General features: G+C 38.8%; 1 protein-coding gene across 5 annotated transcripts in view; it reads left to right on the top strand.

Annotated features, from left to right (window-relative positions):
- GMDS (GDP-mannose 4,6-dehydratase) overlaps nt 1-15,068 on the top strand; it is a 507,671-nt gene that overhangs the window by 397,521 nt on the left and 95,082 nt on the right. For all 5 annotated transcript variants that reach the window (XM_075828476.1, XM_075828478.1, XM_075828474.1 and 2 more), the window contains 2 exons: nt 9,215-9,333; nt 13,008-13,104. In XM_075828476.1, coding sequence (XP_075684591.1) covers nt 9,215-9,333; nt 13,008-13,104 — 216 coding nt within the window. The remainder of the gene's footprint in view (nt 1-9,214; nt 9,334-13,007; nt 13,105-15,068) is intronic.

Below are 15,068 nucleotides of genomic sequence, written 5' to 3'. Positions count from 1 at the left end.
CAAATGTGGTGCCTATTTTCAAAAAGGGCTCTAGGTCTTCCCCGGGTAATTATAGACCAGTAAGCTTAACATCCATCGTGGGGAAAATGTTTGAGGGGCTATTGAGGGACTATATACAGGATTATGTGACAATAAATAGCATTATAAGTGACAGCCAGCACGGTTTTACTAAGGACAGAAGTTGTCAAACTAACCTAATCTGTTTTTATGAAGAGGTGAGCAGAAGTCTAGACAGAGGGGCCGCTGTGGATTTAGTGTTTTTGGACTTTGCAAAGGCATTTGACACTGTCCCCCATAGACGCCTAATGGGTAAATTAAGGACTATAGGTTTAGAAAATATAGTTTGTAATTGGATTGAGAATTGGCTCAAGGACCGTATCCAGAGGGTTGTGGTCAATGATTCCTTCTCTGAATGGTCCCCGGTTATAAGTGGTGTACCCCAGGGTTCAGTGCTGGGACCACTATTATTCAACTTATTTATTAATGATATAGAGGAAGGGATTAATAGCACTATTTCTATTTTTGCAGATGACACCAAGCCATGTAATATAGTTCAGACTATGGAAGATGTTCATGAATTACAGGCAGATTTAAACAAACTAAGTGTTTGGGCGTCCACTTGGCAAATGAAGTTTAATGTAGATAAATGTAAAGTTATGCATCTTGGTACCAACAACCTGCATGCATCATATGTCCTAGGGGGCGCTACACTGGCGGATTCACTTGTTGAGAAGGATCTGGGTGTTCTTGTAAATCATAAACTCAATAACAGCATGCAGTGTCAATCAGCTGCTTCAACGGCCAGCAGGATATTGTCGTGTATTAAAAGAGGCATGGACTCGCGGGACAGGGATGTAATAATGCCACTTTACAAAGCATTAGTGAGGCCTCATCTAGAATATGCAGTCCAGTTCTGGGCTCCAGTTCATAGAAAGGATGCCCTGGAGTTGGAAAAAATACAAAGAAGAGCAACGAAGCTAATAAGGGGCATGGAGAATTTAAGTTATGAGGAAAGATTGAAAGAATTAAACCTATTTAGCCTTGAAAAAAGACGACTAAGGGGGGACATGATTAACTTATATAAATATATTAATGGCACATACAAAAAATATGGTGAAATCCTGTTCCTTGTAAAACCCCCTCAAAAAACAAGGGGGCACTCCCTCCGTCTGGAGAAAAAAAGGTTCAAGCTGCAGAGGTGACAAGCCTTCTTTACTGTGAGAACTGTGAATTTATGGAATAGCCTACCGCAGGAGCTGGTCACAGCAGGGACAGTGGATGGCTTTAAAAAAGGGTTAGATAATTTCCTAGAACAAAAAAATATTAGCTCCTATGTGTAGAAATTTTTCCTTCCCTTTTCCCTTCCCTTGGTTGAACTTGATGGACATGTGTCTTTTTTCAGCCGTACTAACTATGTAATACTATGTAATAGTATTGAAGAGTTGTGCTGTCTGGCAAACGGAAAAAAAAATTTCAACTTTTTAAGTTGAACGTAGATGAAAGAATTTCCACCGATCCAACAAGTATTTCAGTGTTCCTACATGACGACAGTATTTTTCATGGGGAAACTCAGACCGTAGGTTCTACAATGCATTTACTATTTTGGCTGTGAGAGGCATTATTTATTATTAAATGGAAAGTTCACGGTTAAAGTGCACCTCTAGCTAAAAACAAAAAAAATTCACATTGCTTCAAAATCTACACGTGTAGTTCAGCTGTTTTCTTTACAGCCCTGTCAATGTCTATTCAAGCAAGAATAAGAATTGTGTATCTCATTGGGCTGCAGTCTTGGTCTCCCGGCCTCCTCATCTTAGAAGGCTGGGTAATTGCATCAGGACGTTCCCTGGGCTTTTGTCCATCTTTTTTTTCCCCGTAATGATCTTTTCAGTCAATGTGAGTGTCCTCCTATTGTCACGCCATCACCGTTTCTATTGGGTGTAGTAAGACGTTTGGCGGCTAGTGCTTATACAGAGAGAGACTTGTAGAGCCCACACTGTGTCAAGGCTCACACACCAAGTAGTACAGGGAATTGTAGTTCTACTACGGTAATGTCATTGAGGAGGAAGGTCCTAGAGAAAATTCTAACAATCTCACGTCTAATCTGATCGATCTAGGTGTAAGTGGAAGTTTTTATGATTTTTTTGGGCATTAACCGGATTAGGAAAGTTCCCCTTCCCAGTTTTGCATAAAACAATTAACCGTGCATAATTTAATACTGTCAACGTAGAAAGTGTGTTCTGATGAATCAACAATCGAGGATTATTTATGAGGATTATTTGTCATTTACTCTTTTTGTCCAGAGACCTGGATGTTTGTTTAGGGTGATCGTGTGTGTGTGTGTGTGTGTGTGTGTGTTCTATATAAGCTCATCCCTACTCTATATTCATCTTGGCATACATGCCCAGATTGTCATGTATAGATCGCTGTATCACTGCAATGATCTCTTGCTAAGCTACATGCCAAGCAGCGTTTCCGGGATCATTGGGAACTGCACATTGGCTTGTATTGAGCCATCATCTCACCATCCAAGATAAATATCAAGGGTGATACAGCCCTTTGTTCCATGATTATGTTTGATTGCTATGTGCATCACAAGGCTGATTACTTACATGGCATTTCATGGAAAAAAAGACATTTCCTCTATAAACTTCTGTCACATAAAAGAACAATATTGCAGTGCTTGATGATGAGGAGTGTTCACCACCCCGGACATGGGGGCAATGTATTCATCTCCTTGGATACAAATAAATTGGCATAGTACAGTATTGCAGTTGAAGTGCTGGAGATATTGCCAGACAAGTGACACTAGACTAGAGAACCTTTTAGGAACATTTCCTCTCAAGTTGCAGTTGTTACAACAGGCTGTTTTCTCTCTCAACATGCCCCAGCTATAAAGAACAATTTGTCTGTGTATTTTCAAAGCAAACAATTGGGAACCTAACACTTCTAACCTAGCCAATAATGTTCAGCACCCTATTGTTGTGTATCTGGTAAACTGTATGATAACAATTAAGGCGCACGTGTAATCAGATTGCACAGAAATATATTTGCAAAATATTTTAGGAATTCCCATACATAGGTAGGTACGTTAAAGTATATATATTTTTATATATATGTATATATATATGTTTATGTGTGTATATATATATATATATCTATTTATATATATATATATATATATCATCTATATATATAGATATGGTTGTCTATATATATATATATAGATAGATATCTATATAGATATACATATCTATATAGATAGATAGATATCTATATAGATATACATATCTATATAGATAGATAGATATCTATATAGATATACATATCTATATAGATAGATAGATATCTATATAGATATACATATCTATATAGATAGATAGATATCTATATAGATATACATATCTATATAGATAGATAGATATCTATATATATATATATGTAGATATATATATATGTGTATATATATCTATATATATATATATATATATATATATATATCCTAATTACAAAAATAATAATTTACTACTGTGTTGGTGTTTTACATTTTGTGATAAATTTTAAAAAAATTAAGTTCAATGGAATCTATTTTATTGCGTGATCAAAGTATTGAACATGTGATTTTCTTTGCAGTGTAAAAATATTTCTTTTTGCTTATTTGTTATCTGCGCAATTTGTGCAAATAATGCTTTGAAGTAGATCTAATTTTTAATCTGCAAATCTAATGCCACCATGACAGATAAATGATCTAGATATCTAAATAATTGGTAGAGAGATATGAGATAGAGCGCTAGATCAATAAATGAGAGAGGGATAGATATGAAAGAGATATACAGAGAGACAATCGGCTTTGATAAATCCTGCATAATAGTATTATGGAACACTCCTTAGAAATGATGGCTGATAGGGGGTTTACAGACAGGAAATGCCAGAATATATATTAAGCATCTCCCAGGGTAATAAGTATATGAAATCATAAATTGTGGGAAATTAAAATGTCTATCAAAAACATATTTATTCAAAATGTTTTTTTTAAAAAAAATGTATTAACCCTTTAACGAAGCAGTTTTTACGGCACCATGGATGTTGATATAGTCTACCACGTGAATTATATTATATTTTGAATTAGTCCATAATAAGAACTTAAAGAGGCTCTGTCACCAGATTTTGCAACCCCTATCTGCTATTGCAGCAGATAGGCGCTGCAATGTAGATTACAGTAACGTTTTTATTTTTAAAAAACGAGCATTTTTGGCCAAGTTATGACCATTTTCGTATTTATGCAAATGAGGCTTGCAAAAGTACAACTGGGCGTGTTGAAAAGTAAAAGTACAACTGGGCGTGTATTATGTGCGTACATCGGGGCGTGTTTACTACTTTTACTAGCTGGGCGTTGTGTATAGAAGTGTCATCCACTTCTCTTCACAACGCCCAGCTTCTGGCAGTGCAGCACTGTGACGTCACTCACAGGTCCTGCATCGTGTCGGCACCAGAGGCTACAGATGATTCTGCAGCAGCATCGGCGTTTGCAGGTAAGTCGATGTAGCTACTTACCTGCAAATGCTGATGCTGCTGCAGAATCAAGTGTAGCCTCTGGTGCCGACACGATGCAGGACCTGTGAGTGACGTCACAGTGCTGCACTGCCAGAAGCTGGGCGTTGTGAAGAGAAGTGGATGATACTTCTATACACAACGCCCAGCTAGTAATAGTAGTAAACACGCCCCGATGTACACACATAATACACGCCCACTTGGACTTTTACTTTTAAACACACCCACTTGGCTTTTGCAAGCCTCATTTGCATAAATACGAAAATGGTCATAACTTGGCCAAAAATGCTCGTTTTTTAAAAATAAAAACGTTACTGTAATCTACATTGCAGCGCCGATCTGCTGCAATAGCAGATAGGGGCTGCAAAATCTGGTGACAGAGCCTCTTTAAACTTTAAACATAAATGTTTCATTTTCTACAACAATCCACATTGGAATTGTATTGTCATTGCTTTGCTTTTACCGGTTTAGCACAACTTTACACATATAAAATACCAATAGAAAGCACTATCTGCAAAGAAAGAGTAGTTACAAATATTTATTTAGGTAAAATACTCCCAGCTCAGTTTTTAGAAAATGGATGAATATATAAGTACATAGGGGGGCGGGGGGTGTTTAAGTGATACCTCTGTGTGCCAGAATATTCAGGCATGTTAATTGTGAATTCATCTGGACTACTGAAGGAATAGTCCTCAGTGTTTACTAGTCGGTGGATCTCATTAGTTTCTCTTTCACACTTCGGACTAGGTTGTGTAAACGCCGGGATGAAAGCAGTGCTATTGTGGCTAAATAATTAAGGACAAAAGGGACATATGGTCAATTGAATCTGTCACTCCCAGTAATTTGAGTCTATTGGTTCCCCTTAAAAAATATTAACTGCAGTGTTTGTTAGGGCCTGTTCACATCAGCGTTGCCTTTACGTTGAGGGGTTAAGCCCTCAATGGAAAGGCAAACGGAAACCTTTACCAATCAATGGTGATGCAAACAGAAGCTGAGGTTTCCGTTTGCCTTTCCGTTGAGGGGCTAACCCGACGGAAACTTCCGATGGAACCCCTTAATGTAAACGCAACGCTGATGTGAACACAGCCTTACTAGGCATGTAAAGACTGTTACTACTAATGTAAGATGAATATACACAGACCTCTCCATTGCTGTACTGTGTCTGTGACCGCCATGAACACCTGACTGGAGGAGATGGTGTTCTTGGTGGGGCGGCTGAGTGTGTGTGCTAAATGAAAAGGCGTTGTCTGAAAATGGACAACACCTTGCACATGGCGTTCCCAGGTACAGCTGCTCCGACACACAGTGCAACGCATTTTTTCCCTGCCAAGCTAAATACATTCCCAAGTTTCTCATGTTTGTTTTGCTAGGCTCCATAATGTGTTTTAATAAATTGGATTTCATGAAAATAAGTCACAAGATGTACAATTGTAGAAAAGTTGGATTAATTCTACTAAAAGTAATAAAAGCCAGAACAACATACCTGATCTACATGCTGGTTAAAGCTCTACCCGAAGATCTTGATCGAAAAACTTATGTTCGATTATGATGCCCGAAATGGGATTAGTAATAAAGAGCAGAATAACGAATACTAAGTACATAACACAATAAGCAATGTTTTATCGGGTGTGGGGTAGGCTTGCCTTGGTAATAGATCTCCCTGGTGACCCGCTCTAGAAGAACAATCGTGACCTGAGCTGCATAGCATTGTGGGGAATGGAGAAGAGCAGTCCAGCAGTGATCTGGCAGCAAGTAGATTTTTTTTCTGTTGCTAAACCCTGGTCCACTGCCATATAGTAAAAAGTTATTTTATAATATATTTCTTCTACATGAACATCCCCAATGGGCATTTCATATTGACCACTCTGTTGGAACGGGGCCTTCTATAAAGGCTTTCTAGAGCAATATTATAAAGTTGTGGGGGTTTCTTACAAGCTCACAACAATTTACGGATATTTTTTTTTTGGGGAGGAGTACCAGTTTCCATTTACAGACATTATAGTTTTTATAAGGCCCCGTTCCAACATAGTAGCAGTGATGTGGCAGGGAAAATATTCCTTGCAGCAGCTGCGCAACGTGGCTCTTAGTGTTACCACGATTTTGTCAAACCACATTCACCTATAGGGAACTTTTGGCTTCGGCTGTAAAAACTCTTAGCTAACCAGACATCTGAAAATGTAAATGGGGCACAGGAGAGGATACATTCCCTTCATATAAGTCTCTGTTCACAGTAGCGCTAGTTTCTGTTCTTTCAGGTTTCTGTTATTTATGGCAAAAAGGAGAATTGTGTTGCCAGTGCACCAGATTGTTGAAGATAATCCTTTTCTTTATTCCATCTCAAGTTGCAGATACAGTGAAAGCAACGTTTCGGCCATATATTGACCCGTCGCAAGCCCTTATAGCACCTCCAATGTGTAAAGAGGGAATTGGCGCAAAGCTACGCCCCCTTTCCGCATTGTGCCATACAAAATATCAACATTTAGTGCCAACGCTACTGTTTAAAGACAAATTCATTAAAGGACATAAAATATACATTATATATGGGACTTATAAATATAATTTAATATGTGGAATCATACATATTGTTGCACCAATCAGCGATCACCTATGGGCGGGATAAAGCGTACCGAGTCACCTACAAGGCCAATTCTCTCCGGTCATACCCATATGTCGTATAATAAGCAGCATACAGAAGGCTAACAAGCCTATCTTTCAGCGTGTGAGTTACCCAGCCAAAGATGCTGAATACGACTGCAACGTGCCCTAAAAGCCGGACAGATCTGTTCTACAGGATGCGATCACGCGTACCCACTGTATCCGGTATGCCACGGGATTTCAGTGACCGTTGCCATTTAGCGAACAACAAGCGGTGTTTTGCGCGACCGTTCACTCACGATCCCCATTTCCACATTGCACGCTAATGTCTCATACTTCTACGGTTCCATTATGCTATACTCCGTACTTGGCTGCTAAAGCTATATACTCAATCCAAGTATAATTTCAATCTACATAAATATAATTTAAATCTACATACTAACCCTAGTCATGCCAACCCAAATAGAATCAAATATAGACTAGCAACATCCATATGTGAAGGAAAGCCCATGGTTTTATCTATATTCAGGCCAAAAGATTACCAAAACATTCTGCAACTATATGTTTTTTTTATTAATAATATCATGTTGAACATACAGAGTTGTATGTTCAAGGCAAGAATAGCATAGCCTGCAGCGATTATTTTTGCCATAAAAACGGGAACCTGAAAGACCCATCATAAATCATTGGGATCTGTTTCTATCACTTACCTTCTGGAGACAAATGTGTACTGGGTAGCATATCTCCACCTAAACTTATTCTTGATGATATAAAATGTTTCATGTTTAAATGGGAGAAATAAATCATCCAGACGTGACTTATTATTTTCGCCTTTTACAGAATAATTCTTTCCACTAGAGGCACTGTTTCATTGAAGTTTATGTAGAGAGTTCCATGCAGTGCATTAGATGCTGCCTATATAAAGACTTTTTAAAAAAATGTTATGTAACAAGTTATTTATGTTGCCTATTTTATATCATGTGTTGTTAAAACCTATATAAAATATGTTAATAATAAACTATACATAAATATATACAAAAAGGCTTAAAGCCTTAACTGGAAATTCAGGTCGGACTGTAGTTTATACCGAATATCCCATTCCAATTATGTGACATAGGGGTCCAGGATACTGACAAGTTATTTGCAGGGTCTTTGCACTGAAGATCTGCTTTAGTTGTCTTTGTGCCTGCTTGTAATATAGTTACTTAGTTTGGTTAGAAAAAGACATCTGTCCATCAAGTTCAACCATGGGAAAACTATGGTCACCGGTTAATTTCTTTCCCTGTGTAAAAAAAATAAAATAAATTTTTTGACTCTTTAACTTTGTAGAGTCAAGGAAAGAAAACCTCTATTTTATATGGACAGCAGCCTCAACTTTTCATTAATGTGCACAGTCAGCCCATTGTTTCAATTAAGTAGGGCGACACTTCTGATGCCATGTGGATCAATAAGATCTGTTGCCTATTATATATTGCCAACATGTTGGCATCAAGGAACAATTAAAGTGATGAACTGTCACCTCTTCTGATATCTACTTTAGTAAATACATTCCCCATGAAATAACAATTCTGGAGCATCTGTTCTTAGAACTCTACATTGTGCCGTTCCTCTGTTATTCCTCCTAGAAATGTATGAATAATGTGATAACTCTGCGTTAAGTTGGGGGTGCGTCTCTACACCGTCTGGCACTGTCCAATCAGTGCTGACAGAGACTGTGTAAGGACACACCCCTTTGACAAGGGAAATAGTAACACCTAGTTGTCAATTTAGAAAGAAATTTCTATCCGGAATAACCGGGGCAGGGCACAATGCAGAGTTCTAAAAAAATATGTTCCAAAATTGTTAATTCATAGGGAATACAAATATTCACTAAATTAAACATGTAAGGAGAGGTGACGTGTCCTCTTAAACATGAGGTAGAATTCTATCATATATAATCGGTAGTATGAAATAGGAATACTTCGCAGTATACTTACTAGGGGAATGCATTATTCAAAGTACTAAAAGCTGAGAGCAAGTCCTATTCTCTGGTATGTCATGCTCACTTGTGCTGTGTTTATTTTCTCTGCAGGCTATGTGGTTGATGCTGCAAACTGATGAGCCTGAAGACTTTGTGATATCTACAGGGGAGGTCCACAGTGTTCGTGAGTTTGTGGAGAAAGCTTTCAAGCAGATCGGGAAAACCATAGTGTAAGCAAATGACATAACAAGACGTCATTAATGTTATCTAAGCACTGGAACAATGTATGCAGCCAACTACAAACTATAGAATAAAAACGAAAACCTAGACCCACAGTGCAGACATATGCAGAGCACTAGACATCAGACAACAGGGCAAGACGTTATCTTAGCGCAAGAAATGTTGATCTGATATTTTTGCTCATGTTATGTAAATTCTTTGGCGCGCGCGCGCGTGCGCTTTATCAGAATTATGCAAGAAGTTACTGTGGACAATGACATTTAGATATTTATACTTTTTATAAAGGTGCAAACGCGCACCGATCAACGAGCTGTCTTGTTGATCGGCGGTCATTTACACAGCGCATGTCGGGCATGTAATGCCACCTTAACAGATTGTAAAAAGGAGGTAGCATCACAGGACAGCTTGCTATTAGATAAACAAGATTAAAGATCGCTGACATTAGTTAGATTATTTTACTGACTCGTGGATTAGAATTCTATGTAAGTATCTAAGGGTCCTTTTACACAGCCCAATATAAGCAATATATAACAAGCGCCAATTAACGAGACCGCTAATAGATCGGCGCTCTTTTGCTCCTTTTAGGAGCAATGATCGGTTGGTTATATGTGGGGACGAGCAATAATTACTACCATCGTTCGTCTCCATACATTTCCATTATGATGGCAGGACATTTCCCTTTTTACGCAGGGAAATGCGCTGTCAAATAGCCATCATTTTATTGGCCGCATAAAGACCAGATCAGGCAATGACCAAGCATTTGCTCGTTCACACAGGGCAATGATCGGGAATGAGTGCTCGTATGAACCAATACATCATGGACAGTCAGAAGGCAAGCAGAGGTTTAAAATTGCAAACTCAATTACACAGTCATTTCTAGTAAAGAAATTACAAATAATTGAATTAAAGGGGTATTCGCAGGATAGGAGATAAATGTCTGCTTGCTTAGTCGCCCACCGTTTGCGAGAGAGGTCGAGTTGTGAGAAGAACGTTGAATGGAGCAGAGGTTGAGCATGCGCGCTACTGCTCCATTCAGAGTCTTTGGGAATGACTGAAACAGTCGAGTACAGCGTTCGGGGTCGATGGGCAGCATGGGCATACCATATGCACAACATGTGCAGTTGCACAGTGGCACAGAATTGGTAGAGGGGCCCACTGCCAACTTAAAATCAGATTTTTACTAGGTTGCGTGCAGTGTATTAAGCTAATGAATTTCATGGCTCGCAATTACTGGTGGATTGCTAGAGAGATATAAGGGCGTACTCTCTAAATGAGCTATTGGAGATCAAAGGCCCATTAACGGTTCTTGCCCTCTGCTGTCTCTGTCCGTTCCTGATAGGCAGCATTGGTTATTGTTGTTGGCATGGACTTAACGTGGACCTGTTTTAAAAATATGCTGCCCTATTTAAATGAATAATCGTCCTGTGTAAAACCCCTTCAAGGCCCTATTACACCGGACAATTTCAGCCGGTGCAACAAGCGCCGATCAACGAGACAGCTCGTTAATCGGCGCTCGTTTGCTCCTGTCATAAGGAGCTATGTATGGAGACAAGCGGTCGTTACTCTGATTGCTCATGCCCATGCGTTATCATCATAGCAGCGCGTCTCCTTGTTTACACAGGCAGATGTGCTGCCGACAACGATAATATTTTACTGTTTTAAAACTATACAATCAGCAGATGATCGAGCGTTTACTCGTTCATCTGCTGATCGCTGCCCTATTTACACAGGGCAATTATCGCCAACGATTGTTTTATGAACAATTGTCTGCCCGATATTTGCCCAGTGTTAAACCCCCTTTACAGCACAGTGAGATGGAGGACAACCATTTACATCTTACGGTTCAATAAATGATAATTTATGTATAAACAAACATTTAATGAGAAACAATACTTTTATTGTTAATTATTTTGTGCAATTACTGTTAAAAATTATTGTTATAGTGCGAATAATGATAATTTCTACATGTAAACAGGCTTTCATTGTGTTGTGTCTGTAGACAATATTGAAGGCCATTTATTAAATGGTGATAGATCATCCTTATAATACGAGGTAATAAATATACAGTATAATTATCTGGTAAATGTGCGGTTTAATATAATGTAACGTTTACCTATGTAAATAATGCAAGAGTCCGAAGCAAAAATAATTAGGTGATTTAGAATCCAGGATTTGTAGCAGTCTCTTGTTAGCTTACCTACAACATGTCATTCTTACAAGGCTTGAAAAACATTTTGCTGGATATGTGGATTCTAGTTATGCTAAATAATTTTCCATGTATCTCTGGTTGAAAAGACTCGAGCATGTCAGCAAAATGGTTACACCCGTGTCCTGTCCTTTCACAATCAACTCCTGGCTCCGTTTGCATGTCCCATTAACAACGATGAATATATCACAGTAATCTTCGTATACGTCATTAATCATTCGTAAGGCCAGGATTGCTTTTTATGACATTTCATCAGACGTAACTAGTAATATTCCACATTGAAACATTTTACCACCAGTCTTTAATTCACAGGGGGAAAGAGGGTTAAACGCTACTTCAGTCTGTCAGTGCATACATGGTGCTTTACGTATGGAAGTCTCTGTAATAAAACTCCAATCCTTCACAAAAAGTTTTGGTGAACTGTGGAAATCAGGGTTGACCAAAACTTGACACTAACTGTTACGAACTGCGTCTCGGCTGAAAGGCAGCTGGACTGAAGTGTTTCTAAAGAGTCAGCTTTCATAGTAAGTTTAGTCTATGAAATGAATAATCCTTAAGCAATCCCCCACTACCAAAATCCAAATCGCCATGCTTTGTCCAATCAGATGTATTAATTCCTAGATGAACGTATAATCATTGACCCTTTATTGGCGAATACAATTATTAAACATGAGACTATATGACCATGGTACCATTTAACATGTCACCATGTTTTATACCCCATTAACGTGCTCTGGAAAGTAGCCATGCGGAATAATGAACGTGCTGCAAACTTAGAAATCCACAGAATGTTTATTATTTCCATGGATTCCTCGTTGACAATTCACGGATTACAATGGCGTTACTTCTCATGCAGATCCGCTGGGCAATCGGTGGCAGAAGTCAGAGTTTCAACTACGGATTTCTGCTATAGATTGTCTTATAAATCTACGACTAGGGCAAAGCCAATGTGTATTGAGGTATAAGGTTGGTTTCGCTGCCTATCGCAACTGTATAGTGCGTAGAAAGTGTTAACCTGGCCATACACATGAAATCAATTTTGAGTGAAATGAAAGTGTGATATAATATGGAAATGTATTCACCCATGGTTAATATATGTGTTTTTGTATATTTATTTTTGTAGTATCTTACACATTTGTGACCTACACTGGAAGCTGAGATGGTTTATGTGTTTACACAGAGGTTTTTCCACCTTGGTTTGCAATTAGGGTTTATACAAGGGCTACAGCTTGGAATGTACAAGTTGGACATTTCACACATGGCAAGAATGTGACAATTTGGGAAATTATTCTAGTGGCAGGTCTTCTCCTTTGTTCCGTTTGATAATGAGTTTACGCTCTCCTAGGGAGATGGGTTTGACGCCAGGCATTTTGGGAGGTGAAATAAAACGGCCAAATGTTCCTACCCTGGTCTCTTAATTTAGCTGGGTGTTCATCGTATGTTTGTCTTCTTTTACAGGTGGGAGGGCAAGAATGAAAATGAAGTGGGCCGCTGCAGTGAGACTGGAAAAGTCCATGTGAAAGTTGATCACAAGTACTATAGACCCACTGAAGTAGTAAGTAGGAAATTCTACATCTCCCCTACTGCCAGATAATTTAATCACTTGCCCTGTGATTGCCAGTGTGTTTGGCCAGCTGTCCAAGGTCTAATTGACCCCCTGCTACCAGCCTCTGATGGTCAAGCTGTGTGCAGTCTCACCCACATGACCCCAGTAAATAGTAAGTAAAGAAAATAAAGCAACATTTAAAGACTAACAAAACAGGTCATAGGAGGCTTCTTTTAGAGATGAAGAAAAAGTGTGTTTGAAATGAAAGTGTAAGGGTATGTTCACACGCAAAGATAAAAATGGCTGAAAATTACGGCGCTGTTTTCACAGGAAACTCGGATTTTCAGCCGCTTTTGAAACTGTTTTTTCAGGCATTTTTTATAGACTTTTTTTGGAGCTGATTTTCCATTGACACAATGTTAAACCGCTCCAAAAATGGCTCAAGAAGTGACATGATCCTTCTCCTTATGGGGCGTTTTTATACGTGCCGTTTTTGCGTTCAGCTACCATTTTTTCAGGCGTATTTCGAGGTGTTTACGCCCCAAAATACACCTGAAAACACAGCGTGTGAACATACCCTAATTCTCAACTCCGTTTTCAGTAATACAAAGAGGAAGCTCATACAAATCGAAATGAGCACCCAATTCTGCGAATTACCCGCTTTCTTCTCCCAGATCAGTTATCAAATTCCCTTATGTCTAAAGCGGACAATAAAGCATTCTAATTCCTTTCCTTGTAACTAGAACAGATTTTCAGTACATACTTAAAGAGGCTCTGTCACCAGATTCTCAAATCCCTATCTCCTATTACATGTGATCGGCGCTGCAATGTAGATAACAGTAACGTTTTTTTTTTTTTGAAAAACGTTCATTTTTGGCCAAGTTATGAGCTATTTTATATATATGCAAATGAGCTTTGAAATGGACAACTGGGCGTGGTTTTTTTCGTATGTCCAACTGGGCGTGTTTTTTTTCGTATGTCCAACTGGGCGGGTATTGTGTTTGTAACTGGGCGTGTTTACTTGTTTTACTAACTTGGCGTTGTGAATAGAAGTGTATGATGCTGACGAATCAGTGACCAATCAGCATCATGCACTCCTCTCCATTCATTTACACAGCACATAGTGTTCTTACTAGAACGATGTGCAGCCACATACACAAGTGTCCTGATAATGAATACACATGACCTCCAGCCTGGACGTCATGTGTATTCAGAATCCTGACACTTCTGAATCTTTTCTGTTAGATTCCAGCAAGCCACGGGTAATCTCGCGAGATTACGAGGTAAACGAGATTTTGTTTCCCTTGCTGAAAACCTCACAGAAAAGATTCAGAAGTGTCAGGATTCTGAATACACATGACGTCCAGGCTGGAGGTCATGTGTATTCATTATCAGGACACTTGTGTATGTGGCTGCACATCGTTCTAGTAAGAACGTGATGCTGCTGTGTAAATGAATGGAGAGGAGTGCATGATGCTGATTGGTCACTGATTGGTCAGCATCATACACTTCTATTCACAACGCCCAGTTAAAAACACAATACACGCCCAGTTGTCCATTTCAAAGCTCATTTGCATGTATATATATATATAAAATTGCTCATAAATTGGCCAAAAATGAACGTTTTTCAAAAAAACAAAACGTTACAGGAGGTTCTTAACATTTTGTTACTGTGGTATTCCTAGTCATAACAAAAACACTTAGAAAATATTTATTGACATATCTGTAAACTGTTAATATTGTACAAATTATGTATTGTGACATTGGTACCCTGAGCAGCCTGTATGCTACTTCCACTTAGGCAGAGGGGCTCCTAATTATGGTCTACCCCCTTTAGTACTTATATAATGCCAACTGCAGCCCTGTACAGAGATTATCTCCATTCACATCAGTACCTGTCCCCAACCGGGCTCACAATCTAATTTCCCGATCTCAGACACACATAAGGGGCAATTTTCATAGGAAGTCCATTA

This window comes from Rhinoderma darwinii, chromosome 5 (assembly GCF_050947455.1).
Source record: "Rhinoderma darwinii isolate aRhiDar2 chromosome 5, aRhiDar2.hap1, whole genome shotgun sequence".
Taxonomy (NCBI): domain Eukaryota; kingdom Metazoa; phylum Chordata; class Amphibia; order Anura; family Rhinodermatidae; genus Rhinoderma; species Rhinoderma darwinii.
This window is presented reverse-complemented; position numbering and strand designations above follow the sequence as displayed.